We start from the raw sequence: 23,241 nt of genomic DNA, 5'->3' as shown, positions 1-23,241 counted from the left end.
CAGACCTCCAAGGATGCTCTGGATTTCTTCCTACGAACCCGTTTGGACCAGCTGAGAAACCTTAGGGTGGCTTCCCCTTGCACAGCTATCTTTCTGAGCCCTTCCTTTGTTATTCTGAAACTGAAGGTGGCAATGGGTATTTTGTAAGAGATAAAATTTTGCCAATTGATTGTGTTCAATGACATCTGTGAACAGCATGATTGAAAACCTTAGAACTATCGACAAATATTTACTAAGCACCCACTAGGTATTGTGGGAATATTTATTGAGCACTGAGACAGATTGCAAAGCCAGCTGCAATTCTCTACGCATCCCTGTATTCATGTTCCTTGCAATGTGACTTTGCTGCTCTTGCCATCAGAACATGCAGTCTATTTCCCCACCATTTTACCTGGTTGAACTTGTGACTTGGGTTAGCCGAGTGGTTCTCAACATGGGGCACATGCCCCACAGGGGGGCAATTTAATTTTTAAGGGGGGCAATTCGAGAATGAGTTAACAGGGAATTTTTTGCATTTCTTATGGTTCTAGGGGCTTCATATACAGTATATAAGTATATATTGTGACATATTTATGCATTTCAGTTCTCTATTATATGTTTTGAAACTATTTGCTGTTATTTCATATCACTTCATATTATTATTTTAAAAATAATTTCTTGCCGAAACCGGTTTGGCTCAGTGGATAGAGCGTCGGCCTGCGGACTGAAGGGTCCCGGGTTCGATTCCGGTCAAGGGCATGTACCTTGGTTGCGGGCACATCCCCAGTGGGAGGTGTGCAGGAGGCAGCTGATCGATGTTTCTCTCTCATCGATGTTTCTGGCTCTCTATCCCTCTCCCTTCCTCTCTGTAAAATACCAATAAAATATATTTAAAAAAAATAAAATAATAATTTCTTAGTGATTTCTTCTTCAGTACTTCAGCTATCCTTTTGTTCTTTTATTTTTCTCTTTCATGGATGCCATCTTCTTTGGAAGCTTGTTTAGACCAAGTTAATGGCCTTTTAGGCTTCTTCCACGTGAATAGTTCACTTTTTGAATAATAAGAATTATATGTCACATGGGGGGCGGGCATCAGGATTTTAGAGATGCTTAGATGGGGCATGGCCAAAAAAAGGTTGGGAACCGCTGGTTTAGCCAGTACAATTATGGCAGTGATGTAGTACCAGTTTTTAGCCTAAACCTTAAGAGACCTGGCCTGATTACACTCTTGCTCTTAGAACCCCAAAGCTTCATGTGAGCCAGTCTGGGTTAGCCTGCTGGTGGATGAGAGACATGTGGCCCAGTTACCTCAGTCAACAGCTAGCCACTCCCAGAAGCACAGACCTCTCTCTGGCTGCCTAGACACTGACCCTAGGTCTGTGGTCGGTAAACTGCGGCTCGCGAGCCACATGAGGCTCTTTGGCCCCTTGAGTATGGCTCTTCCACAAAATACCACGGCCTGGGCGAGTCTATTTTGAAGAAGTGGCATTAGAAGAAGTTTAAGTTTAAAAAATTTGGCTCTCAAAAGAAATTTCAATCGTTGTACTGTTGATACTTGGCTCTGTTGACTAATGAGTTTGCTGACCACTGCCCTAGGTGCATGTGGGAGTCCAGCTGAGGCCAGAACAATTGCCCAGCTGAACCCAAACTAAAATGCTGGCCCATAAAATCATGAACTAAGTAGTTATTGTTTTAAGCCACTTCTAAGTTTTGGAGTGTTTTATTATGCAGGAAAAAAAGTGCTGACTGATACAAGCACTTACCATGTGCCAGACTCTTGTCTATTTGAAATCAGGCAGAGCCAGTTCAGAGATGGCATAATAACTGGCATGATGCAGTAAGTTCTCTGTAGAAGCAAACACACTAGCAATAGAAGAAGTGGCATTTGAACTGGAGAGGAGTCTTGTCCACGTGGAGTTGGAGGGGCCAAGAGATACAGTGATGATGAGGTTGGGGAAAAGCTTCCATAGTCTTCCTGGGAAGGAGTCAGCAAACTTGGCTACCCAGGCATCTTCGTGAGTGGTAACCCTTGAGGGCAGGGTCTGTGTCTGATTCATCTTGAGATGCCCCAAGACACAGGGCCTTGACTGCACTAGGCATTCAGTTTTGAAAGGCTTTCTTTGGAGAGAGTTTTGAAAGGCTTTCTTTGGTGAGTTTTCTAATTCCCTTCCCTGTATTCCTACTCACCCAATTGTATTAGTTTTCTAGGGTTGTTGTAATAAATTGCCACAAGCTGGCTGGCTTAACACAAGAAAAATGTATTCCCTCACAGTTCTGGAGGCTAGCAGGCAAGATCAAGGTGTTAGCAGAGTTGATTCCTTTTTAGACGCTCTGAGGTAGAATCTGTTCCTTGCCTCTTCCTAGTAGGTGGTCTTTGCCCACAATCCTTGGGGTTCCTTGGTTTGTAGAGAAGCATCACTCCAATCTCTGCCTCCATTGTCATATGACGTATCTATGTCTGTCTGTGTGTCTCTTTTCTCATAAGAGCACCAGTCACAGCCTACACCAGTGTGACCTTATCTTATTATATCTGCAACTAGAGGCCCCGTACACGACATTAGTTTACTCTTGGGCCTAAGCCGGCCGGCGGACATCCCTCTTGCAGTCAGGGGCTCTTGCAGTCCGGGACCCCTTGCTCCTTACCGCCCACCTGCAGTGGAGGCGGGAGAGACTCCCACTACCGCCGCTGTGCTTGCCAGGTGTGAGCCCGGCTTCTGGCTGAGCAGCACTCTCCCTGTGGAAGCGCACTGACCACCAGGGTGCAGCTCCTGCATTGAGCGTCTGCCCCCTGGTGGTCAGTGCATGTGATAGCAACCGGTCGTTCAGCTGTTCGGTCGATTTGCATATTAGGGTTTTATTATGTAGGATGACCCTATGTCCAAATAAGGTCACATTCTGATGTACTGGGAGTTAAGATTTCAACCTATCTTTTTGGGGGAGACAATTTAACCCATAACATTCATCAATACCCAGGGGTACGTGTGTTCCTTATTTGATTGCCGCAGTCCCCAGAGACAGAATTAAATGTTCTTTCTTCAGGATTCCCACACATTTAATACATGTTTCTGTTTATTAGAGCATTTGACTCATTGATCATCCTCACTAGCTGAGTAAGGGGCTGCATTTCTTTCATCTTCCCCAGAGAGCCTGGTGGAGGGTGAGTCCTCCATAAATGAAGACCTGTGAAGCAGCTGCCCTGCCCTGAGCTGTCATGCTGGACACCGCAATCTCAACATTTCGTGTATTAATCCTCACAGTGACCCTGTGAAGTATTTGCATATTTTAATTCCCATTTTATAGAAGAGAACGAGAGAGGCGAAGTACCTTAGCGTAGCTAGAATTATTGTCTCTAAAAACCTGAACGGGCGCCGGAAGGTCTCACGTGAAAAGTTTCCTATTTCCCATCTTCACGTTTCTCAAAGTACCTGGATCTGGTTATTTCCGCTCCATTCCCTGGAGAAACAAATCTGGAGCCTCAGTCCTATGTTTCTTTCTACACCCCGCCCTCCCAAGCGTTTTCCCTCCAGAAGCCGCACACAAAGCGGACCAGCCACGAGAGCGCGCGGGCTACCCTTCCGCGTGCGCTGCTCCTGGGCGCGGCGTGAGGACCGCGCGCTGCCGGGTTGCGCGCGGCCCGGACCGCTGCGTGCTCCCGCCCCGCAGCCTGACCCGGCGCAGCGATTGGCCGGGCGGCCGAGCGCTCAGAGCCCAGGTCCCCATGCCCCGCCCTGCCGGCTCCCGCCGGCCGCTGTTGTGTGGGGCGCCGCCGGCGGCCGAGGGAGCGTGACTGCGCTGCGCAGGGCGCTAGGAGGCATTGTCGCCGTAAGTGGAGCAGAAAGCGGCCTGGACAGGGGCCCCACGCTTCGTGCCCCGCGAAGTAAATGTAGTCTGAGGCTAAGCTCTGGAGGGGCTGGGGGAGAGAGGGAGAGAAGTGTCCCCGTTTCTGCAGCGTACCCTCCCCTCCCCCAGGTCACCCGATGCAAAGAGCAGCGGTGCGCCAGCTGCGGCTTATGCAGTGTCGGGGGCCCGGCGCCACGCCGGCCCATGATTGCAAACTGGGGCTGGCTTGGGAGAGAGGGCGCAGCGGTGCCCGGGAATAGGGAGCTCGGGGAAGCGGTCCCGGTCGGGCCTCCATTCCCCGCGGGAGGCGGCCCTGCTGGGAGAAGCTGTCGTGTACTTCGTCCCTGAAGTGACACTTTCGGGGTTTGCTTCCGCTCTGAGGAGCTGCAGACGGGTAGCGCAGAGAGTGCCTCTTGGCCTCCAAAAGGCGCGGGAGTCCCCAGCCCTCTATGGTCGCCACGTTTTTTCCTCTGCCTGCTTTATTCTCCCTAGTCCCCGCCTGCCGGGAGAGCTGAGGGCCGGCAACGAGGAGCCATTGGCTGCGGGCGCCGGGGGGTGGGGTAGTCGGGCGAGGCGGGCTCCTTTCGCCAGACACGGGGATCCTGGCCTGGCCATCTCGCTCAGTCCTGGGAGGCACAGCCCGAGGATGCTTAGATGCCTATAGGGAAGTACGCGCGGACCCGGCGAACCCCGTGGCTCAAAAACCAGGTGCCAGCCGGTCCTGCTCACCCCCCAGCGGGCTCCTTTCCCTTGGGTGAAAAACTGGGTCAACTCTGTCCTGGCCTCGAGTGGGCCTTCTAGGCTCCTTGGGTCCGTCCAGCCCGCCGGCTCTCCCCTCCGCATCGGCTCCCCCATTGGCGTGGTCCAGGAGACCCGCTAGAGCCAACGGTGGGGGAGCTTGCACACATGGTTCCGGAGGCTCGGGTTGCCCTTCTGTGCGGCGCCAGGCTCTAAAGTTCCCTGGTGACCACACCAGTAACTAAATATAGGAGCAGCTGGTGTGGACGGGGTGTCGCCGCAGCTCCTTTGCTCAGATCTTGGGGCTCCAGATAAGGTAGAGTTCTCACTGGTGAGGGCGGGAGCTGTGGCAGGGGGCTACTGTCAGGGTTTGAGCAAAAATCAGCCCTCTCCCAGCCTTCTATCCAGATGAAATGAGGTTATAGGTACAGGAGGGCTGTGTTGCCAGTTCTCTTAAAGCAGGGCACCTATTTTTTTCTGGCATTCAGTTATTATATCCTAACTTACTGTACCTGTTTAATACCTATTGGTAATGCCTTGTGTGAGAAGTGCTTAACAGTTTGCAAAAACTTTTCTCAAAAGTTATTATTGTCATTTATTGCTCAAAACAACCCAGTGAGGGAGATGATACATCCATTTTACAAAGAGGACTGCTCACAACACAGAATTTTCCAGAACTTTGGTTGGTTTAGCTGCTCTCCTCAAAAAAACTCTCCACAGCTCCCTGCAGAGAAACAGGATCTTCAGAAGGGCCTCCAACCCCCTCCAACAGTGTCTGGGGACAGACTGGCTGCCTGTCCCCCTCTTTCTCATCATGTTGAGTACCTCTTCTCAGCCCCTGATCTGTTCCCTCCTATCCATGCCATGTACATTCATGGCAGAGGGCACACACACTCCTTGGGCCTGGGGTCATTGTGCTACTAGCGTCTGGCTCATTCTGCGTCTTGTCACTGAGTCTCTGTTACTGTCTGGGAAGCTCATTCTGGCCCATGCCCTGTCTCTGTACCTTTACTCCCCAAGTGTAGCTGTAGTCCTTGGAGGAGATGCTCAGGAGATGTCCGTTGGATTTAACCATTTCCTGGGACTATGATGCACGCTCTGAGGAAAGGGGAGTTGGGGCTGTGTGGAGAGGGTTGTGTTGCTGGGACAGCAGCAGTGTGAGTATGAGTTTGTCCCCAGTGTCTTAAGGGTCTCCAGGATTTGGAGTGCTTTCCTTGAAATTTTCTAAGACTGCTCTTTACTGCCTGGGAGCAGCTGGGGCCAGCAGCGTCATCAGATTTGGGTACCCAAGTCCAGACCAGACCCATGTGGGCTAGTGGTTCCTGTTTCTCCCCTTTGGGACACTTTCTGCTACCAGGGCCCCTGCTTGTGGAGTTAACCAGATGCCTCAAGGAGTCCACAACTTGGGCCTAAGGAGTTGGGTTCTGGGTCCAGAAGGACTGCCGTGCATACTAATTGTTCCCACTGGCCAGTGTGATATTTTTTTTGTCTGGGACTACATGAGATTGGGCAGCCAGAATAGTGCTGACATGCTGGTTTTGATTCACTCAAATAGTTTATATAGACAGGGTCCCCATATTCCTAGAGGTGGCCCTGTCTAGGGGGATTTACACTCCATCACTTACATGTGACTCCGACAGTTTTTCATTTTCCTCAAAAACAGTTTAAAACAAAAGAAGAGGAGCAGCTTTATTCCTCCCCAAACCTCCTTTCTCTCTGGGCTCCTGTTACATGCTAAATAAATAATAATAATTATTATTATTTTTGTCAAAGAGGCCCTGTGTTAGGTTGGGGCTGAAAAGAGTAGTCAACGAAGTTGGATAACCTTGTAAGAGCCCTTTAGGGGACACACTCCAGATTCCTGTCATCCTAAGTTAATTCTACCCTCATTTTGGAACCCTCTTACTCCATCTTGGGTCTTATACTCAAGTGGCCCTGCCACCCTCCCATCTCACAGTCCTGCCTGTGCCAAAGAGGGACAGACCTTTGTCATCTGACCTGGGAGAGAGATTGTCAGCTGAATTTTATGAAGGAATTCTCCCTTGGAGGGAGGGGTAGTTTTAGGTGAAGGGAAGGTGATTTCCTACCCAGTTAGCCAGGTTGATGATTTTAGGCAACAGGAACCTCTTGGGGGCAAGGGCACATCTGCTGTACCCAGAGCATCCTCCGGAATGTAAGGGGTCCCTCCTCCTAGTGACTTGCTCTGACTCACTGACTTGCTCCTGTTCCTGCTTCGAGGTCCATTCTCTGACCCATACTAAAGGGTGTCTGAGCCTGCCAGCAGGGGTGAGGTTTTTAATGACTAGTTTTCATCAAGGGGTTCTATGGCCTAAGGCACCACCGCCCTCTCCTACCTGGTGCCAGCTAGAATTGCAAGCATAGTGTCAAAGTAATCAGCCTAGAGCAGCGGTCGCCAACCAGTGGTCCCTGGTGGGCCATGAGGTCCGAAAGATTGGCGAACGCTGGCCTGGAGGATCCCAGTAGGGTTAGCACAGACCCTGCGCGGATTGGAGTTTTACCTTCTCTTTCCCCTCTGCTGAGAGGCCAGGATTGCCTCTGTGATGTTTCTTAGAAAACTCTTCCTCATCAGAATCACAATTCAGAGCTATTTCCTGTATTTCCTCTTCATTTTACACCCACTACCTAGTAGATGCTCCATACATGTTTGTGATTATTGATGATAAATATTAGAGGTGGGGAGAGGAGGGAGCATGGTATTGGAGGAAGACCTGGCTTAGGAGTTAGAAGACCCAGGTTTTTTGTTTTCATCTATCTGATTCACCAACCCTTTTGGGTCCTCTGGTGTGACTCCGGGTTAGGGGGATGACCTTAAAGGTAGCCTGGTAAAGGTGTCGGGTCTAGTTTGCAATAGTCATCACTATTCCCTCCTGTCCTACCAGGCTCACCTGGTGCAAGGTCCCCATCTGGCACTGTTAGGCATTTGAATGTATGACGCTTCTCAATTAGATACTGTCTTAGATTTATTATAAGAGTCCGTTGATTTGTATTTAAAATTCAAATGATATTTGTTGATCATCATCATCACCATTGGGGGATACTAAATGGGCGTCTGTTTTCAGTATGTGGTGTAAAGTGCAGGCAAAAGCACAGTGTAGATTTGCTTCCTGCCCTAAGCTGCCTAGTAAACAACTCAGCTGGCTGTGCTAGGGCATTAAGTGCTTCTGAAACTCAGGAGAGAACACTGAGGGCTGGGGCAATCAGGGAACACTTCCTGGAGGCGGAGAGATGAAAATTCTACTCATTCCTTAAAGATGAGTTCCACTGAGTTGTTTGTTCAAAGTCACATGGGTATGCAACTGGGATTAGATGCTGACATCATGTCTGCGTGTTTATTGTCTTACCCTCTCCATTAGCATTTATTGGGTAACTACGTGTCCTGGGCTCTGGGCTAGAAAGGTGTGTGTGTGTGTGTGTGTGTGTGTGTGTGTGTGTGTGTGTATGTATGTATATATATATATATATATATATAAAGATTATTGTTGTTTAATCTTTGTATGAACCTAGTGAAGTTATTACTAGATCTCTTCAGATGAAGAAACTAGACTCGGAGTAGTTTAAGACACTTCCCCAAGACTTCTCAACTAATAAATAACAGTTAGGCATTGGGCCTGTCTTCAAAAAAACAGTCTTTTCCCACTGCACCATATGTTTCATCCCTTCAGTGTCGGCCTCCTTGGTGAGATGCACGTACATACTGAACTCACCACTAACTCTCCCCTAAGCACATGGGTGGGCTTGACCAACCCCCAGCTTGGCCTTGGCTGCCCTGCCTGTTGTTAGCAGGTCTGAGCTCTACCCTCACCCCCCTTTTCTCTGCCCTTTACATTCTTCTGCCTTTGACCCTCAGATTGAGTATATTAGAGCTCCTTGAGCTATGTGCAAAGCTGGGATTGGGATCTGGGGACAAAGGAGGGCATTGACCTTGGCCTCAGGTTCATTCTAGGTGGGGTGCTGCCACTGGTGATGTGGGTGACTTGTAAAGAAGTGAGCACTGAAGGTGGAGCTGGGCTGAGCTGATTATTGCCATTTAGTCACTTCAGCCTTGGTCAGGACATTTAGCCCCTCTTTATGCCTCTGTTTCCTTCTCTGTAATAAACAGGGAGTTAGCAATGTTTTTAGTTTCCTTATGTCTTTAACACCTTGTAATTTTTATTATAATTTTTATCTTCACCCTTCTTTAAGCCTCTTCTCTCTAGTGATCCAATTTCCTTTCTCTCATTTCCCTAACCCATCCCCCTTTTCCCTTGAGGTCTTGCAGATAAATTCAACATCAGGCTGATAACCAGGTCTGCAGGCCAAATAGGTACTCCATACTGGTACTTGGAGAGGGAATTCTTAGAGACCCGCCCACCTGCCAGATTCTGAGTTCTGACTAAGCCAGGCTGTTTTATTTGCCTTCTTGTCCCCACTCCCCAGCATACAGGAGGGGTCGGCGGGGCAAACGGAGCTGGAGGAGTTGCTCTGGAGGGTCTTGGACAGGGCACCAGCTCACAGGCTGTGAGGTGGAGGGACAAGTGTCTCTTCCTTGAAGTTGGCTGTGCCCCGCCTCCTCCTTACTGCCCCGCCTGTTAAAGTGAGTCACAGGCCAGCGCACACCTGAGTCCTCACTCCCGCCTGGCCACTGGTTCAGGCTCTGGCCCTGTGTCTGGTGTGGTCACACGTGTCGATCCTCCCAGGAAACTGGTAGGACCAGGCTGCCCCCACCCTCTGATGGGCAGATCAGCTGCTTTGAAGGCCAAGCTGGATGTGGCCTGGGCTCTGGGCCCCTCAGGAGGAGGTGAGTGGCCTGGAGCTCTCCCTGTAGTCTTCCAGCAGCCCAGGTCCCTGGCCAGCGGGCAGGGGACTCATGTCCCTGTGTCTTCTCCAGGTGCAGGCCCCCTTGTGAGCAGCAGACCGGCCTGGTGGCTGGCAGCAGGACACCCGAGTCTGCATGCTGAGGAAGATGGGTGAGGCGGTGGCCAGAGTTGCGAGGAAGGTCAACGAGACGGTGGAGAGTGACTCTGACACCCTGGGTGAGTGAGGGTATGGCTTTCCAACCACAGGGCACCCTGGAAGTGGTTTGTGAAGTCAGTTTGGAAATGAAACAGAAAGAGAAGATGAAAGAGGCAATATCGTGTGTGCCCCTCGTCACAAGGAGCAGTTTCTTGGAACATTAATAGCCATTGTGTTTAGTTTGTGCATATACTGGGTCCCAGCGTACGACTTGCTATGGGTCATAGTCAGAGAGATTTGAAAAACACTGAGTGAGGGGTTCCACCCTCCAGGAGCCTGTCTGCCTGCTCTGGGACTGCCGATGACTGTGTGTGTGCCCTTGGACCAGGTGACAGTAGCTGGCACTGCCGAGTCGCCCCATGCCCCAGGCCTGTGCTGGTGCATGAGTGTTGCCTTACTGAATTTTTACAACCTCCCTGTGACGGATGATCCCTGCCAGGCATGACTAGCTGTGGTCTTTGGGTGAGGAGGAGACGAAGAGTCAAAGGCATAGGGGGCTTTCTTAAGTCACCCAGCTGGGAGGTCCCCTGTTCACTGTTTTACTTGAATTGTGTCATATATTTTTTGCTTTGAACTGGTCACAGCATAAATAAATATTGGCTGAATTGACTATCTTGCCATGTGCAAGGATTGGCAGGGGAGATAGATATAGTACAATTGTGTGTGTGTGTGTGTGTGTGTGTGTGTGTGTGTCTGTCTGTCTCATTCACTGGAATGTAAGTGTCACCTTAGAGCCATGGGTGTGCTGTGGGAACCCAGAGGAGAGGAGCACCATCCTGCCTTGTGGGTGACCATGCAGGTGGACAGGTTGGGATTTAAGTTGGGTCTTTGGTACACAGGAATTTCACAGGCAGGTAGGGATGTAAGTCTGTGTATGTGTGTGTCTGTCTCACAAAGGAGCATTTCCATGGAGGCTATAGACTGAGCAAAGAACCAAAGACTGGAAAGGTAGAGCATTTATTAAAGTAGCTGTTGGTCAGAGTGTATCTGGAATGTAAGCTTCTGGGGCAGGGGTGGTAGCCCAAGAAGTGGAGGGATACTCAGCCTTCAAGATGAGGTTGGTCGCCACCTCTTCCAGGAAGCCCTCAATCCTACCCTGTCCACCCCTCGCTCCCTTCCTCCTCTGTAACACCCATTCAGTGTCCCTAGAGGGTAGTGATCCTGTGGTCTCCCCTCTAAGAGCCAACACAGTGTCAGGCACTTGGTGAGTACGTGGAGGTATTTGCTGAATTGAGGTAAGGTAAGAGGAGCATCTCCTCTAGCAGCAAACAAACTTAAAGACTGTCGCTGCTTTTGTGGGGGAGCCTTCAGCTGGTGAGTAAAGGAATTCTGGAACCCGGTGCTGGTCACTAATATGGTTGTATTCACCCCAGTGCTCAAGGCCCTTCATCACTAATGTGGTGGTTGAGAGCCAGGCTTTGGGTCACTCAGGCCTGGATTTGAATCCCCACTCTGCCACCCAGCAGCCTGCTACCTTAGCAGTTACTTAACCTCTCTGAGCCTTGGTGTCTTCATCTGTAAAATGGGGGTGTAATTGTGTCTTCCTCATCAAGGTGATTAGGAGTTATTGTAATGTCTGTAAGGTGCTTGGCATGTAGGTAGCTCAATAAATGGCAGCTATTATTTTTCATCCCCAAGGGCTGGAAATAGAGGCCTAAGTCACCCTCCCCCCCCCCCCCCAACACACCTCCTCGAGGTGTCCGCCAGCCAGGTCTTGTCTGGGTGTCTGCACTGATTGCCTCTGAATGAGAGCTCAGTGCAAATTGACAAATCTCTGCAGTGAATGACCTGCCCCTACTTTAAAATGTCATGCGGAGGAGGGACACACATGCAGCTCAGTCTCCTCCAGATGTGTGAAGGGGGTAAGATGGAGGAGGAGTAGAGGGGGGAGAGTGGAATTCTGACCTCCTGGGGAGGTGCTGTTTGAGAGAGGATTTTCTTAGTCAGCAGTAAGGAGGCAGGTGCCCTAGGCAGAGGCAGGGCTGCACCATAGCTGGGTAGAGGCCACTGCAGAGCTGTCTCTGTGGCATGAGGGATGGCACCCCGCAGGTGGAGAGCCTGGAAGGCCATGTTGAGTGTAGGAGTCTAGATTTCAGTGTCTCTGGAGCAGAGATTGCAAACTCCGGTGCTTCTGCAGGCCAAGCGGGGATTTCTGTGAACTGAAGGTTGGGCGTCAGCCTGTGGTGAAGTGTGCAGGGTGACCAGGGTAGGGAGGGCTGTGACCAGCTCTTCTGCACTGCCCAGGGCCATGCCCACTGAGGAACCAAAGCGAGGCCTCTGGCTGCCCTGCCAGACCACTGCAGTATCTGGGATTGGAACCCTGCCTGTCTGTCACCAGAGCAGCGCCCTGTCCCTACCATGCTGTTCTGCAGTTGGGGCAGATGGTTGGAGATTACCTGGGTCATGAGCACAGTGAAGCTCTAGGCAACTTGGGGAAGGAATTAAACCCTAAGCCATAGCGGTTGGCTGGAGGTTGTAGCCGGAGCTCGAGACTTTCATGTGTGGTAGAGGTGATGGGGTCTTTAAAGTTAGGGCTGGACAATAGGGGCCTTTTTACCTCTTTGGTGCCAAGAGAAGAAGCAAAATATCAGACGAGGCCGCTGTGGGCACCTGCAGTCCTGACCCTTTGGCAAATGAAACTCATCAGCCCATACAATCTGAGGGCTCTGGGGCTTAAATAGTAGTCAGCACCTACTGAGTACTTGCTGTGTGCAGGGTGCTGGGGCTCTGCAGGGATATTTGCAATAGAGTCCTGGGTCTGAGACTAGACTGCGTCGGTGACGGTCAGAGAGCAGCAGGTGACACATGGCTTCATGCCTAGCTATGTTGGACAGACCACAGGTGGCCCTAATTCGGGGTGGAAGATGCTGGGTGTTGAAGTCGTGCAGGATATAGTTCTCATGTAAAATAGCAAACAGTCTGAAACAGCCTAAACAACCAGCACCACAACATTGCTTAAATAAATTTAGTTACAGTTGTACAATGCAATTTATGTTGCCATTAACAGTGGTGCGTAACATTTCATCATATGCTTGAATGAAGACTGGCAAATTCTCATGTATAACGTGAATTGGAAAAAGAAAAAAACAAGGATCTCCAACCCTATATAGTAAGATGCCAACTGTGTTAAATGTGTGTATGTACATAGAAAAAAAGTGGAAGGGTATAAAACAAGCTGCAAATGTATATTAGAAAAAGCTCTGCATTTTGTGAATGTTCTGTGATGAGCATATTACCCTTATAAGTAGGGAAGAATACGTTTTAAGGAAAGGACCACCTGCCACTACAGAATGTGGAAGGAAGTAAAACACTTCCTTCCTAACAGAGGAGAGTGACCCCAGGAGTGGAATGGGCCCCCCTCCGCCCCTCCCTGTGCAGGCCTGGTGGGATGGAGCAGCCACAGGTGTCTCACTGTAGAGAATGGGCTGGGAAGAGCTCAGTTACAGGCCGGCTCTCACCTTACTCACCATGGTTCGCAGCACTAGTGGGTGTGCCTTCCCAGCCAGGCCTGCTCCTCCTGTAACCTGAGCTTTGGATCCCAGCCCTTGTTGCTGCTTCAGGCCTCTTTTGATCCCCTGAGAAGTGGGCTTCTTTCCACCTGGCCCCTGGTCTGCCCCTCAGCTCGAATTGAACTGCTTTCGTCCAGCCCCTCCTCTCCTCCCCACAAGCCTCAGTAGACTCTTCCAACCAGCTGGCAAAGAGTTGAGGACTCTGCACCTTTCCTGAGCCTGGCTCTCCTCTCTAGCCACCCCTTGAGTCACAGAGATACCTTTCTCTTAGTAAAGGTCTCATGCCTGTCTGGGCTTCCCTGGGTCCTCATACCCCCGAGGGGTCTGACTGACCTTACCCTTCCCTCCCTGGCCAGTGGACTGGCAGGCCAGGCTGCTCTGCACCTGACTCATGTGCAGGGGAGAGGCTGCCAGGTCTGCTGTGTGCTTTGGGGATGACTTAAAAAATGATCATTACTGCAGAGTGCGATTTGGAAAAGCCTGGGAGGTGCAGGCAGGGCGGGCACAGCTGGTTGGGATAGAGACAGCTGCAGAGATGGGAGGACGGAAGGACCACTGTGGGCTGGGGTGGAAAGGAGCCAGCACTTCTCTGGGGCCTGCTGCATGTCAGGTGTTGTGATGAGCTCAGATGTTTGATTTGTCAGTCCATCTTTTCTACAGTCTTTTGCAGGCCCTGGCCGGGTAGCTCAGTTGGTTAGCGTGTTGTCCCAGTACACCAAGGTTGGGGGGGGTCCCCCCTCAGGGTACATACAGGAAGCAACCAATGAATGCATAAATAAGTGGAACAACAAACCAATCAGTCTCTCCCTTCCTCTATCTCTAAAATCAATAAATTAAAAATAAATTATAGGAAAAAAAAACCAAGATGGCGGCATAGGTAAACACCTAAACTGCTGCCTCGCACAACAATTTCAAAACTACAACTAAAAGACAGAACGGACACCATCCAGAACCACAGGAAAGCTGACTGAGTGAAAATTCTACAACTAGAAGGATAGAGAAAAGCTCACAGAGAATTGGAGGTACGGCAAAGGGTCTTTGTGCGCGCGGAGAGGAAGGGCGGCTGAGAGCCTGGCTGACTTTCTCTGGCGGAAGGGGGAAGGGAGCCCCTGACCGCACTGAACCCCAGTTCTGACTGCACTGAACCCCTGTTCCGGCGAGCCCCTGGGGACCCACGCTCTTGTGGGGGGAGTCTGGACTCTCAGGCGGACACTCGGGAGCCAGGGAAGGCGGAGGACTGAAAGTCCTCTCGCGCCAGTGCGCACAAAGGCTGCGGAGGCTGCCACAGGCTTTCCCTAGCGGAAGGGAGTGAGAGGCTCCTGACGGCACTGAACCTCAGTTCTGACTGAAGTGAGCCCCAGTTCTGACTGCAGTGAACCCCAGTTCCAGGCGAGCCCCTGAGGACCCACACTCTTGTGGGGGGAGTCTGGACTCTCGGGCGGAGACTCAGGAGCCGGGGAAGGCGGAGGACTGAAAGTCCGCTCGCGCCAGTGCGCACAAAGGCTGCAGAGGCTGCCACAGGCTTTCCCTAGCGGAAGGGAGTGAGAGGCTCCTGACGGCACTGAACCTCAGTTCTGACTGAAGTGAGCCCCAGTTCTGACTGCAGTGAACCCCAGTTCCAGGCGAGCCCCTGGGGACCCACACTCTTGTGGGGGGAGTCTGGACTCTCGGGCGGAGAATCGGGAGCCGGGAAGGCAGAGGACTGAAGGCACACACGTGCGCGCAAGGGCAACGCTGACGGGAAGCCAAGACTGAGACCCCACCCCATCCAAGCTGAGCACAGAGGCTATTGCAATTTGGCAAGTCTAATCCTATTAGGCTGTCTCCAGCACCCAGCATAGACACAGCTGATCCTTACAGCCAACTGGCCTGGAGGTCAATTCTTCCCAGTGATACCAACAACAATAAAGACTTAATTACAACAAGGCTGTACACACAGTCCACAAAGGTGTGCACCAAGAGTGTCCACCTCAGGTTAACTGGGGAGGCAGACCCACTGGGCCAAATTGGAAACCTAGCACACAAATCTACCAACTCAGGGAAGCAGTGAAAATGCGGCGTCTAAGAATCAGATCACAAACAAAAGAAATGGAGGAAAACAAACGACTGGATATAGAATTCAAAACCACGGTTATAAGGCTTTTTAAGAATATCCTAGAAAAGGCCGATAAATATAACGAGACCCTCGAAGAGATGAAAAAGGACCAACTAGAAATTAAACATACACTGACTGAAATAAAAAATATTATACAGAGACCCAAAAACAGACAAGAGGAACACAAAAATCAAGTCAAAGAATTGAAATACAAAGAAGCAAAAAACACTCAACCGAAAAAGCAAAAAGCAAAAAAAAAAATCCAAAAAGTTGAAGATAATGTAAGAAGACTCTGGGACAACTTCAAGCGTACCAACATCAGAAATATGGGGGTGCCAGAAGAAGAGAGAGAGCAAGATACTGAAAACCTATTTGAAGAAATAATGACCGAAAACTTCCCCCACCTGGTGAAAGAAATAGACTTACAAGTCCAGGAAGCCCACAGAACCCCAAACAAAAGGAATCCAAAGAGGACTACACCAAGACACATCATAATTAAAATGCCAAGAGCAAAAGACAAAAGAGAGAATATTAAAAGCAGCAAGAGAAAAACAGTTAGTTACCTACAAGGGAGCACCCATACGACTGTCAGCTGACTTTTCAATAGAAACTATGCAGGCCAGACGGGAGTGGCAAGAAATTTTCAATGTGATGAATAGCAAGAACCTACAACCAAGATTACTCTACCCAGCAAAGCTATCATTCAGAATTGAAGGGCAGATAAAGAGTTTCACAGACAAGAAAAAGCTAAAGGAGTTCATCACCACCAAACCAGTATTATATGAAATGCTGAAAGGTATTCTTAAAGAAGAGGAAGAAGAAAAAAGGAAAGATAAAAATTATGAACAACAAATACATATCTATCAACAAGTGAACCTGAAGATCAAGTGAATTAAAAACCTGAGGAACAGAATAATCTGGTGAATATAATAGAATCAGGGGCATAGAAAGGGAGTGGACTGATAATTCTCAGGGGGAAAGGGGTATGGGGGGGTTCATAAAGAGACTGGACAAAAATCATACACCTATGGATGAGGACAGTGGGGGGTAGGTAAGGGCAGAAGGTGGGGTGGGAAATGGGTGGAGGGGAGCTATGGGGGAAAAAAGGAGAAATAATTGTAATAATCTGAATAAAGATTTATTTAAAAAAAAAAGGAAAAAAAATAAAAAATAAAAATAAATTATAATCTTTTGTACTTTCTGACTCTGAGGATTCATGTCTGTGTTTCTTTCTAGAAAATGCTGAGCCATTAGCTCTTGACATGTTGCTCTCCCATCCCTTGAGCCTCTTTTGCCTAGAATTCCTCTTGGGCTTTCCCATTCAGTGCCTCCATCACTATGTATTCATATTCTCTCTCTCTCTCTCTCTCTCTCTCTCTCTCTCTCTCTCTCTCTCTCTCCCCCCCCTCTCCCTCTCCTCTCTCTCTCTCTCTCTCTCTCTCTCTCTTTTATGCTTTTGGTGTGAATTTCCCCAGATCATTGGCAGTACTTTATCAGTTTGGACTCAGTCTTCACAACAGCCCTGTGGCTCAGGTAATAACATCCCCATTTTACAGATAGAGAAGCTAAAAGCATGAAACGTGTTTTTTTTTTTCTCTACTAGTAAGTGTTTCTACTAGAAAGTTTTTGTTTTGTAGCGTGAGAGTATTTGACTTCTCTTTTATGCGTGGTGCTTTTGGTGTAGTATGTAGAAATCTAAACCGAGGTCATGAGATTTCCTTCTAACAGAATCATCTGGGTGTCGGCTAATCGTGCAGATCCACAGACCCCACTTTAAACGTGGAATCTCAGAGGTTGAGCCTGGTGATCTCCATGTTGACACAAAACCTATATGATTCTTCCCTGCCTTGAATTTTGAGAAGCACTGGCTTACTACTATTTATAAATTGGAACTTCCTTCTCTTGGTTGGGGCACGGTTCAAGGAGGGGTATTGTCTGGGCAGGTGTGTGTGTGTGTGTGTGTGTGTGTGTGTGTGCACGCATGTCTGAAAAAGAGAGAAATGAATATGAACATGGATATGATCTATCCCCAGGGAACTGAGCAGCAGGCTGGAGCTGTGAGAAAAATCAAGTGGGATACCAAGGCTAGTGAGAGAAGGGGCATGTTGCCTCCTTTCCTGCCCCCCCCCCCTCACTTTAGCCAAGTACTTGTCTCCTTTTGTGTGTGCCAGCAGAGGGTGCCCTGTCACCAGCCAACCGGGTGACAGAAATTGAGACTGGGACTTGACCATGCTGCTGGGTGAGTGCCTGGTGCTGATAAGGGCTTCCAGGTGCTGCCCAGCTCACATCCTGTACTTACATTCCTGGCTGGCCCCACAGGGACCTGATTTTGCAGCCCCTTTCTTAAACAAGGAGGCCCTTAATATATACTCATCAAAGTGAAATGATACCTTTCCTTGGGTCAGACACTGTTTTTCAACACACACATTGGGCACCTGCTGTGTGTGTCCCAGTGGAGGACCCCAGGGCCCAGGAGGGCCCAGTCTGGAAGGGTAGGCACATGCACAGGACACACACACACATACACACACTCATACTCCCCCCACACCCCACCCCCACACCCGCCCGAGGGAGGTGGGCAGCCAAGAGCCTGGTGCTGGTAGGGGCGAGGGACATACGTTTTGCTGTAGTGTCTCCTGGCCTGGGGAGTTCGGAGGGTCAGCCAGGCACAGTCCAGCTCTGCAGGCACAGAGGATGAAATAGGCTCTCCCAGAGCAGCCCTTAGCCAGGCCAGGGCTGCCTGTCTGTTCACCTCTCAACTGGGGAAGCAGGCTGTGAGTTGGCCAGCAGGGGAGCGAACCGCTGTGCCCACTGCAGAGCCCTGCTGCTCTCCCAACTCTGCTTCCTGCACAAGGTGATGGGTGAGGCGGGTGACTAGAAGCCACTGCCTAAAACTCCATCTCTAGATGTGGTCTCTCTGGATTGGGGGTGTCCTCATCTCTAGCAATTCTAGAGTAACCCAGTCTACCCCCAGCAGAGCCCCATAACTATAGCTTTAGTGCCAGGGGAAGGAAGCCTGGCCTCCCACTGTTTACCCTTTGGGCCCCATCTTTGTGCGCTACTTATATTTATTTAACACCTATTGTTTTTTTAAGTAAAAGTGCAAATGCGTGGGCTGGAACCATAAAACAAATTTTCTCTCTCTCTATCCCAAGAGCTGCCTTCAGTACTAAGCTATTCTCGTTCCCTCCACGGCCCCCTCTGTACCTGAGGCTTGGGGTCCAGACAGATGCCCACAGAGCCCCATGCTGACTTGGGCACAGAGGCAATGCCAGACCACAGCATGGTGTGAGAGGTTTGCAGGAACCCCCACCCAGCCCTGTCCTCATCTGCCTGAATGGGGGGCTCAGTCCCACCACCTGCACATAGCCCTTTGTGTCCACTCCCCTGGGGCCAGTTCAGAAGCAGCTGGTCTCCACAGACGCCCTGGATAGGGTTGGCACCAGTCACTCACCTCTGAATTGAGAATGGCACCCCAGGCCCAAGCCCTGCATTTCTGTGCCACGGGCTGCCAGTGCTGTGCCAACCTGGCTCCAGTGAAGCCCCTGGCTCTGAAAAATTCTTTTCCACACTGGTTATTGGCCTCAATATACCCTTACCCCTTACCCCTGACCAGGTCTCATCACCACCCCTATCTTTGCTCTGGCACATCCTGCAGATGCAAGACCTCCTGATCCACCCTCAGTATTACCAATCACCTCTGCCACCACGGCCAGTGCCCATAACTGCTCTCTCTAAACCCTAAGGGCCTGAAAGCGTCCATATCTAGAGGCACCTGGGCAAATGGGCTGCCCACTCGGTACCCCGGTTTGACAGATGAGAAGGCTGAGCCACAGAAATGCGAGGTGACTGCCAAGGTCACCCAGTAAATGCTCCACAGAGCTGAGACTCAAGTCCAGCCCTCCTGACTCCAGGTCAGGGCTCCTCCCGCCACCCCATCGTCCTTCCTGACAGTGGATCCATGGGCACCCTGGGCGTCTGCCACTTGCCAGCTTTCCTTGCCCCCAGAACCCCAAGCTGCCAGCACACGGGCAGCCTTTCCAGGAGCATGCACACAGTGGGCGTAGCCTTAGAGAAGCAGGTGCACACAGGTACCGGGGATGCATTTGGGAGTGTCCATGGAGCGCTGCTGTGACAGCCCTGGATGTCCACAGGCAGTGATGTGGATTGGCACATTGTGGATGGATAGCTGGTGTCTTGAGGCTTTTTCAGGACTGTTTATAACTGGTGGGAGAAGACCTCAAAGCTCCGGGTCTCTCTGTTAGGGGTCCTGGAATCCCCTTCTAGAACTTTGGAAGCTCCAACAGCCATGAGCCCCACCTGCCCCCATTGCAGCCCCACTGTGGACCTCAGACCTTGGACGGAGCAGGGGAGGATAAGAGTGGGGGTCAGTGGTGGGCAACCTCAAGCACAGCCAAGCTGCTCCTTGGGTTCCTGCTCACTGCAGCGCTGCCCTACAAGCGCCGGCACTCAGAATGCTGGATGAGTGGACAAATTCCCTCAGTCTGTGGGGCAGTCACTCAGCCTTCTCTCTTTTGTTCTCCCTGCTTGTCATTCTTCTGTCTGGAAATCTCCCCAGCTGTGAGAACTGCTCCAACCCTGAGGGGTCTCCAAGGAAGCCAGCGGGTGGTGGAGTTCCCTGTACAGTAGGGAGACTGAGCCCTAGATGACACAGTGACTCGTGGCGGTGACACAGCCCTGGGACAGGCCCCTTGGGAGCGAGCTGATGACATGGGATGCAGAGTACTTGCAGAACATAGAATGCACTAAATAAGGATGAGTTCCTCTTCTAATGTCTTCAGTGGTATACACAATGCACGTTGGTTTAGCTCAGTGCTAAGGGGGTTACATGGAAGAGGTGGCCTTTCAGCTGAGCCTTAAGGGATAGAGCAGGTTTAGGGGTGCAGGTGTAGGACAGGAGTGAGGGGAAGGCATTTTAGGTGAGGGTGTCTGAGCAAAGGCTTGATGATACAAAAGTGCTTGTGACAGCCCTAGAAGGCTGTGACACGGAAGAGTAAAGGCAGCCGAGGCGGGAGGGAGGCAGAGGCTGGCTTCAGATCTCAAAGGGCCTTGAGTGTTACCTTAAGTCGTTTTTACGGTGAAGCCCTATCTTGCACAGGGGCTAGGTCCTAAAGAGAGCCCCCAAGAAAGGAAAATCATCTAGAGTCCAAATGACCCATGAATAATAATGAGCTCACGCCTCTTTAATGCCCACCTGTGGTAAGCTGTCCCAATTGCTTTACCTAGGTCTCATCCAGACCTCATCCCAGCCCTGTGATCTAATCACCACTCAGACTGTGAGGTGGCTGCTGCATTATCCTCACTTTCCAGAGGAGGAAACTGAGGCACAGAAAGGCTGAGCGACTTCCCCAAGGGAGGGATTTGAACCAGGCTCTCAGTGTCACTGACAGCATGGGACGACGCAGAGCCATGCAGGTAGTGTGTACTCTCAAACACTAGCGTCACCCTCAGCGTCTGAAGCAGCATTTCAGGAAGTTAGATGGGGGCTGAGCGGCCTCTGCTGAACTTGATCTGGGCTGCAGTGGGGAGCCCCTGGCAGTTTCTGAGCAGGAAATGACATGAGTCAGGTGGGCTTAGGAGGATCCCCATTGGACACAGCATGGATGTGAGACCAGAGGGGAAACCAGGCAAGAGGTACCTGCCATGTGCCAGGCCTATGTTGGTGTGGCTTTGTTCTGAGTGGGACCAGTAGGGGGAGACATGCCAGGAAGGCAGGGCTGTGAGTGGGGTGGGCAGCTGATTTCTCGGGGGCATACTGTTTGAAACCTGGTCATGATGTAACAGAAATAAGGAAATCTGGGCCTTTTTGGGTGCATATGGTGATTCTGATGAGTACCTGAGGGACACCCCTGAAGAAACACAGAATAAGGGGGCTGGAAGTATAGGCATAGCCAAACTCTTAAGTGGAGATTTCTGCAGAAGTGCTGCTGGCCCCAGAGAGGCCCTATCTGACTCAGCCCCCACCCTAAATCTGGGGTCCCTGACAGCCCCAATGCATCTTTCACCCCTCCCTCCAGCACAGACTCCCAGCTGCCTGGCTGCCCTACGTGTCACTGGTACTTGAGGCAGGGACCGGGGCAACTCTCAGAAAAGGTGGTCAGGGAGAGCTTCTCAGGGAAACGGCATTTAACTGAGACAAGAATAAAGAGAAGGAGCAGGGCATGGAACCATCTGGGCAAAGGACAGCCCAGGCAAAAGTACCAGCAAATACTGGGACACCTGCCAGAGCTCAATAATTAGTTCTCTCCTTCTGTCACCTTCTCATCCTCGGTGGGAAGCACACAGGGCAAAATAACTTCTCGTGAGTGAATAAACCTAAAGCCCCTACATAGGCATGGACCAGCCAGCACTCAGTAGATGGAGTTACCGTCATTGCTGTCACCCTTATCCACCAGGGCCAAGTAACCACAGTTGGTGGGAGGCCTAGTGCTTCTATGCCAGTGGTTCTCAAACAAGCTGGTGTCAGCGCTGGAGGCCTTGTTCACACACAGCCGCCTGGGCCCCACCCAGAGCTTCTGATTCTGTAGGTGCGGGTGGGGCCTGCGAGTGTGCGTTTCTAATAAATTCTGGAGTGACGCTGATGCTGTGGGTCTAGGGACCCCACTTTGAGAACCACTGAGTTGGACTAGCCCTTGCTACTGAGCGTGGTCCTTGAGGCTGCCTGGGAGAGATACAGGATCTCAGGCCCCATCGCAGACCTGCGGCATCACAGTCCTCACCTAGAAGGATCCCAAGGTGATTGTTAATGGGAAATTTGGGAAATATGGGCTAAATGACCTCCAGTCTCTCTAACCCCGAGATTTCATGAAGAAAGACATTTGTGAAAAAAGACATTCTGGGTGGGACGAGGTCACTTGGCCACAGATTCCGGCCACAGATTCCTCCCACAGCCCTGGGAGCCTTGCTTCTTGGCCAGGCCATGGAGCCCAAAGTGCCTGCCAGCCCGAGTCCCTGGCACTTTCTTTCTATGACTTGGTTGACAGGAGCTCCATGACCCTCTCCGCTTCCCCCTTCTGGGCCCTGTCACCAGGCCCACCTCTCGGCAGGGACTGAGCAGGGGTCAGAGTTCTGCATTTCTAAGAAACAACTCCCGCTTGGCCCAGCCCTCGTGACTTCCGGCAGAATGCTCTATTTGCGAATTTTTCTTTACTTGCCCTGGTTCTACCCACCAGTTACTTTTCATCAGGCGTTCATTAGAATTAACACGATAACCTTTAATGAAGGACCTATGTGTTGAATCAAAAGCTTTTTTATTAGTACAGTGTACTCTCTTAATTAGAGGTTTGGGGAGATGCAGAATGGCCATCTTTCAATAATAATTATAATTACGAGGATAATTATGCCTTGTGTTTATTACAGAACCTTCCCCAAGCATCTCTATTATCTACTGCAGCTCAGGTATCAACATCTGGGAGCACTGGGGGAAGAAGGTGTGCTTGAGTCCAGCTGCTGTACAGATGTTGGTGTTGCCCCAGACCGCTCATGCTACCCCACGTAGCATGAAATTATTCCAGCACCAGAGTTATCTTGTCTGAGGACTCTCTGATCAAGGTGGAGGCTCCAGGAAATTAGTGGAGAAAGCAGGGCTCAAAGGTCAAGTCCAGGAGGGATGAAAGTCCTCTGGGCCTTGGCTCATGACCTTCCCACACCTGGGTTGTCTTCCCTCTCTCCTCTCTAACCCTAGTAATCTCTTATTCATCAGCCAGCCTGAATCCAGGGTGACCAAGTGTCCTGAGTTTTCTGGGACTGAGGAGGTGTCCCCCAGGATGCAGGACTTTCAGTGCTAAAATTGGGAACATCCTGGATAAACTGGGACAAATTGGTTACCCTCCTGGAATCTTTGCATTCAGATCCTTAGTACTCCACCATCTTACCAAAATGACCTTGGACAATTGACCTATCAACACGGTCCTCATTCTCCGCCTGTGGAGGTAACTCATGGTTCTTATGGGAATATAATGAGTTTATATATGAAAAGTGTCTAGTACTGTGCCTGGCACATAGTGAATACTCAGTGATGTTGGCTATAGTTGTTTTATTGGGTTG

At 50.6% G+C, this 23,241-nt stretch overlaps 1 protein-coding gene across 6 annotated transcripts in view; it reads left to right on the top strand.

Moving 5' to 3' along the window:
* The first annotated feature begins 3,711 nt into the window (after positions 1–3,711).
* Positions 3,712–23,241, top strand: part of LRRC20 (leucine rich repeat containing 20) — a 51,809-nt gene continuing 32,279 nt past the window's right edge. For 3 of the 6 annotated variants that reach the window (XM_080688659.1, XM_080688661.1, XM_080688664.1), the window contains exons 1-2: positions 3,712–3,801; positions 9,446–9,590. In XM_080688659.1, the coding sequence (XP_080544785.1) occupies positions 9,509–9,590 (82 nt within the window). In that variant the 5' untranslated portion in view covers positions 3,712–3,801; positions 9,446–9,508. Of the gene's footprint in view, positions 3,802–4,393; positions 4,528–4,819; positions 4,874–9,065; positions 9,356–9,445; positions 9,591–23,241 lie in introns of those variants that run through there. The other 3 variants (XM_080688663.1, XM_080688660.1, XM_080688662.1) reach the window with 3 other exon arrangements.

Source organism: Plecotus auritus (genome assembly GCF_963455305.1).
Source record: "Plecotus auritus genome assembly, chromosome: 9".
Lineage (NCBI taxonomy): Eukaryota > Metazoa > Chordata > Mammalia > Chiroptera > Vespertilionidae > Plecotus > Plecotus auritus.
Note: the sequence above shows the minus strand (reverse complement) of the source record. Positions and strands in the feature narration are given on the sequence as shown.